At 35.5% G+C, this 6107-nt stretch overlaps 1 protein-coding gene across 1 annotated transcript; it reads right to left on the bottom strand.

The window, feature by feature from the left end:
* Positions 1–1691: 1691 nt before the first annotated feature.
* On the bottom strand, positions 1692–5818 carry LOC100807492 (ankyrin repeat-containing protein At2g01680). Its single transcript, XM_014765823.3, has 4 exons — positions 5692–5818; positions 5298–5619; positions 4032–4441; positions 1692–2864 (listed from the first exon to the last, which is right to left on the bottom strand). The coding sequence occupies exons 2-4, from the start codon at positions 5593–5595 to the stop codon at positions 1995–1997; spliced, it is 1578 nt and encodes a 525-aa protein (XP_014621309.1). The 5' UTR covers positions 5596–5619; positions 5692–5818; the 3' UTR covers positions 1692–1994.
* Between the last annotated feature and the right edge of the window lie 289 nt (positions 5819–6107).

The raw sequence follows: 6107 nt of genomic DNA, 5'->3' as shown, positions 1-6107 counted from the left end.
TACTTTCACGAAGAAATCGCACAATTGGCTAAAGTATACTCTGCAAGGGAATATGTTTATAGCATTTGATTAAATTTCATGACATAAAGCCTGTGATTACCTGTTTAATTTGGGTCTACAGTTACAAATTTCTACTTGACTAACTTGAAACGGCGAGATTAAACCATGGCTAAGGGAGCTCTTGTTTGATTGTCTCGTACTGGTGAAAAGCAAGCAAAAATTATTAGGGATGGAATGATTTAGTTTCGTGTTGTAGAGAAGGTGCGAAAATTGTTTGCATCTTTTGCCTGATTTAAGTTTTATTTTTTAGTGTGTTTTTGCAAATTGTCTTTCGCAAGGAATTTTCTTTTCGGAAAGGAGTAATTTTTGTTTTTCAACTTGTGGGTTAGGACTAGTCAAAACATTTATTAAAATAAGATGGTTTTGCTGAGAAATTGCCTAGCATTTTAAAGGGATCAGATACAACTTAATTTCATCATTTGTTGAGTTGATCACTATTCCAGTATTCCTTGATACGCAATTGCTTCTGGTTTGATTTGCGTGGGACCTTTTTTCCCCTTTCTAATCATTAGCCACGACTAGTAAAAACATTTTTTTAAATAAAATACTTTGCCAGGAATTTAAGAGCTATCCTCTATAATAAAACTTTCATCATTGTTGAGTTGATCACTGTTCGTTGATTCACTTTCGGCTGTGACGTGACTTTATTTGCTGACGTGTACTTAACCAAACAAATATGGAGAATATATAGTTTTTGGTCACTAAATGATGTTAAATTCACGCAAAAAGATTAATTATAGTCCCTTTTATTAGGATTATATTTGATTTTGGTTCCAAAATATTTTTTTAAGTCAATTAAGTCTTTGCTTTTCAAATCAAGCAAATTTGGTCTCTAAATTTCTTATATTTGAAACTCTTAAATTCTCATTTACTATATGTTTATGATGGATTTAGGATATAAAATAATTTTAAAAGTTTATAAATTAGAAATTTGGTAAAAAAAATTGATAACATTTGAAGAATTTTATAGTAATGTGAAATTACGGTTTGAAGAGGAATTTAAGAAAAAAATGAGTAGAAAATAAAAGCTTAAAGGTGTTAGGTAGAAGAAAATCAATACATATCAAATTTGCTTAATTTTAAAAATAAAGGGACTTGGTTGGTTTTTAAAAAAATAATAAGAAGACTCCCATTTTTGGAGACAATGGAAGCATCACTTCACGGGATAATCTTACCAAACTAGTCTTTTATAGTTTAAGGACATAATACACTTACTTTGCTTAATATTAGTAGAAATAATCAATGGTGGATAAATCGTGGTACGTAGTGAAATATGAAGAGTGCCTTTATGGAAGAGTAATGCATACAGAGAAAACGATATTCCAACATAGGGGTATGTATGTTCAACCAATTTGTAGTTTTAATTATGTGTATCTATACTTGTCCCCAACTGAACAATCCTCGAAATCGTAAAAAGGAACATCTATCTAATCCTCTACCAACCAAAAAGTGCTGTATTGGAGATCATGCTTCAAAATGGAAAAGTAATTAGGGAAGATGCAGTGTTAAGCAATATTTCAAGACACTAAATTACCACATTGAATTCCCTTGCTTAACCACAACAAACTCCTAAACACCTAAATAATTTATTTTCCATCTCAACTTCATAGCAAAGAAAAGCCTCTCAAATATGCTTAATATATCATTAGTCAACAAATTAAAGTCCAACCCCAACCAAATTATGCACTGGATCCATTTTCAAAAATCCAGAGCTAGATATATAAGCTAAAGAGAACTTCCTTTCTATATTTTTTTTACCATGTACAAAAATCTGCATCCGACTTCGGATTATCAGTCACATGTATTAGCCTATCCAACAAATTTCTCGTGTAAAACTTGCTAGTCAACTGCAAATTAAGCAGCTGAATCCAAGTGAGTGAACATTTCACTTTCCATTTAGGTGGAAGGATATCAGTTCAAGTTTACATACTCACTTATAGAGCATATATCTTCACATGATCAGAATCATAATCATCCACATCTGATATATTAACTGAGTAGGACCATGAGAATGACTTGCTTCCACTTGGTCTCTTGACTAATCCCTGGGAATCACTGCGGAGTCCAAAGCGTCGCCTAAAAACAAAGTAGCACAAGTATGCTAGAGTACCAAGTAGAATTGGTGCCCCCAAAACTGTGACACTAATAGCCAGCCATGTTTCATCTCCAACAACCACAAAAGATATAGCAAGAAAAGCACCACAAGTGCAGGCACATGCAGCCCACATTAGCTTGTTAATCACTGACACAACCTGCCTTTGAGACCTTGTATCCCAAGCCACCAAAGTGATTTGAGCAACAACAACTGCAAGTGAAAGGAAAAGAGCTGTAGCGTTCAAAAGGCAGAAAGCACTGAAGGCAGCATCATCGGCTATATTTGCCTTCCCTGCCTCTGGTTGCTTCTTTCGATATTGACCGGGTAGACTGAATAAGGCCATGAATGCTATTGAGCCAAAAAGGACAGCTACTACTGTGACAGAATTGATGGTGTTTTGAACTGCCTCTCTATGAATTTTCTTCAATTCCTTAGCAATACCAGAAACTCGTTTGCGAGTCTTTTCATTCTGTATGAGCTGTGACTGCACCTCATGCTTTATATCACTCACGGCTCTTTTTAGTTCCATGGCTTCATTCACTTTCCCGATATGCCTGGCATGCTTGGCACCACATTCTGCAAGGGCCTCCTTGATTTCCAAAGCTGAATCTCCATATCGTAGTTTATCTGCCAAATCCAAGGCTGTTTCCTTCTGATTATTGATGGCATTGACATTCAGAGCTGTGTAGGTTAACAAAATGCTTACTACCTGAAATAAGGAGGACCATGTGTCAGTGGAGGCAGGAAAAATTCATTGCAAGAAAGGCACACTGCAATTCTGAGAGATAAAAACAAACACATGCATTTTGTTTATTTTAGCTGAATATCAATTATGTGTAACTGATCCACATCTTGTATCACATGAACTCTGAGTTTGGTTTTGTGTCATGTAAACACGTCATGTAACAAAATTGCATCAAATACAGATAAATGAGGTAGAAGCTACAAATTCTAAGTTCTGTTTGACTTGCAGCCAAAAATCCTTGAACATAACATAGAACCAAACATGAACAAAGACAGTTTGGAGATAATCAATGACTTAAAGTTACATAGCCCATTCCTCAAAATCCAAGATTGGCAGTGTGGTGGTGGTATTTTATTGTTACTATTTTACTAGCATACAAAATCACAGGATTAAAATCCCTTGCTAGGTCATCTATGACCAAAGTTGATTAAAAGATGTTTGAGTTGCTTCTCCTTGAATTGGATTCTGCACCATGTTATTATTTACACAACTGATTCCAGGGCATCAAGAAAGTATGTCCTACTATTGCTAGCGGATGCACCAATAATATATTAAAAGGGTATAACAAATTTTTATTACAAGTATTATGTATTTTATGGTTTGAAAAATGCATTGTTATAGAATGAACCATAGATTTACAGTAGAAATAAAACCCTGCACCCTTAAAACCAGTCGGGGGAGGGGAGGGGACAACGACACTGTCTATAACCTAACATTTTTATCACATCTGAACAGGTGAACTCTCACTAACTTTCAGCCCATGCTATCTTCATTTGCATACTGTTGAAACAAAACTTTTAAAAAAACTCCCTGTCATTCTTATCCATTAAACCACTCAAACAAGGCTGAAACTAAGTTTCTGAAAAGACAGATATTAGAATCAACCAAGTCAAGGTGAGTTTTTTCTTGAGTAGTCAAGCTGAGTGTTTATTCTCAAGAATAATGAGCAAATGCAATAATAGATGCTTATACAGGACTCTTTGCAAGAGTGAACTGCCACCTCATACTGTTTATGGCCAAGAAAACTAAGAAGCTAACATAAACACAACATCATGAAAGATTGGATGGACCAGTTTATACTAAAACTGAAGCAAACACGGAATAAAAGAAATCAATTACGGTTCTATTGACCTGAGGACGGCATTTCCTGGTAGCCATGTGAAGAGCTGTGTTACCCTTCTTATCTCGTTCATTCAATATGGTAAGATCAGCTTGTAATATCTCATCCACCACTGAAGTACTTTGTCCTTTCACAGCCATATGCAGTGCAGTTTGACCCTTTCTATCTTTGATGCAGACTATTCCGGGATCCCGGGCAATCAGTGCTTTTACAATGCGAAGGATGCCATACCTAGCAGCATTGTGCAATGCAGTTTTGCCATTTTTCCTTACTATCATCATTGAACTCACATCAACATCCAATATTGCATTCACTACATCCAAATGATCTCCAATAGCAGCAAAATATAGGGGACTAGTGTTAGAGGAGTCGCATAACGTGCAAACCTCAGGCCAAGTACTCAAAATTTCCCTTACAATATCTGGACAAAGATTGACAATCAAACATATCAGGATTCAAATCCTGAAATTCATGACTAACTTGATCAATTTAAAAGCATACTCAATAGAGAGAATAAAATCAACATCAAATAAGGCATATCTGTAGGCTGCAGCAATTAATGGTTCAAGTAGAATATTTAATCCTTCTAACTGATAATGTGTTGAAAAAAGAAAGAACGGAAAGAAAAATGTCACCTAGAAGGTGGAATATTGAGGTCTGGAAGGTGTTTTCCATGAAGTTTAATACTTGAATATTAAGATTGAAAAAGCAAACCCAAATTCTTAAAAACTCAAATTTGGAATGCTGAGGTATTGCATTTTCATCCCCGGGAATCTTTACATTGGAATGCTGGCTTACCAAGTTTGATCAGAAAAACTTCCCAATCCAAAATTGATAATTGGGAATTAGTGCTATCATAGGGACTAGGGTGACGTCACAGATTTATCCAAAAAAAAGTGAAAAGATTTATAGTCTTTTGAATTCCCTCTAAAGTTCAAAAGCTGTGAAACCATGGAAGCTAAATGCATATACATACTATCACCCAAAGCTGTCAATCTCATCTTTTTTAATGGGTTTTAAAGTGAATTGGATTTAACAAACCATCAACAGCAATACTCATTGAAGATATAAGGTTGATTGGGTGGTTAAAAAAAAGGAAAGTAGGAAAAGGTTGCTGGTTCGATCCCCGTGCTAACAAGAAAAACTAACAAATTAACCATTAACATTTGCTGATAATAAAACAACAATACCCATAACCAACCCCTAGAAATGACATACCCAATTGAAGAGTCAAAAATGAAACAAAAGAACCAAAAAATCAATTAAAGGAAACCTACCCAAATGGCCACCTTTGGCTGCAACGTGAAAGGGGTTCAAATCCGATTTGGCCCTGATCTTCAGCACCTCCATGTCACATAAACCAAACAAGAAGCTGAACACCTCACGAAGACCAATCTCAGCAGCTATGTAGAACATGGTTTCCCCTGCATCGTTCTGCATAGACATCACCTCAGAAACCCCCTCTTCACCCTTGTTCTTCAGCTGCTCCTTCAGCCCTTCAAGGTCCCCACATCGAACCGCGTTGAAAATGGCTTGGTGGGTTATGAAGCACACAGCCTTTGAGTTTGAGTCCATATCTGCACCAGCAACACACAGGATTCAACTTTCAATTCTTGTCAACCTTGGTTGTGTTGTGTTTGTTTACTTGCACTTAAAGCTTGATATGTTGTTATTGTGTTTGTGTTTTGGTTCCAAAGCAGAAGAGATAGAGATAAGAGAAGAACATGTGAATGAAGAGAAGAGGGAGTATCTAAGTGGAAGAACTGAAGTCGATAATAAGTTGCATAAGACGCGTTATTAGTTATTATTATTAGTTATTTATTTATTTGGTTTAGGAATGGTGGGGTCGTGTTGCACAGAGAATCCATGTGGGTGTGATGCTGATGAGGGTATTTACTACTATTTAGTGGGTTTTTTTAAAACTTTTTTTCTTCATATAAATCATAAATCATTTTATTAGGAGTGAGAAGTAAATATAGACTATACATATATGTTTAAAATTTAATGTGACGTGATAATTTAGAAAAATAAAATTAGTGACTTTTTAAAAAGTGTTATGATTGAATGTTTCCACATTGTCAGTGCAC

The sequence above is a fragment of the Glycine max genome, chromosome 2 (genome assembly GCF_000004515.6).
Source record: "Glycine max cultivar Williams 82 chromosome 2, Glycine_max_v4.0, whole genome shotgun sequence".
Taxonomy (NCBI): domain Eukaryota; kingdom Viridiplantae; phylum Streptophyta; class Magnoliopsida; order Fabales; family Fabaceae; genus Glycine; species Glycine max.
Note: the sequence above shows the minus strand (reverse complement) of the source record. Positions and strands in the feature narration are given on the sequence as shown.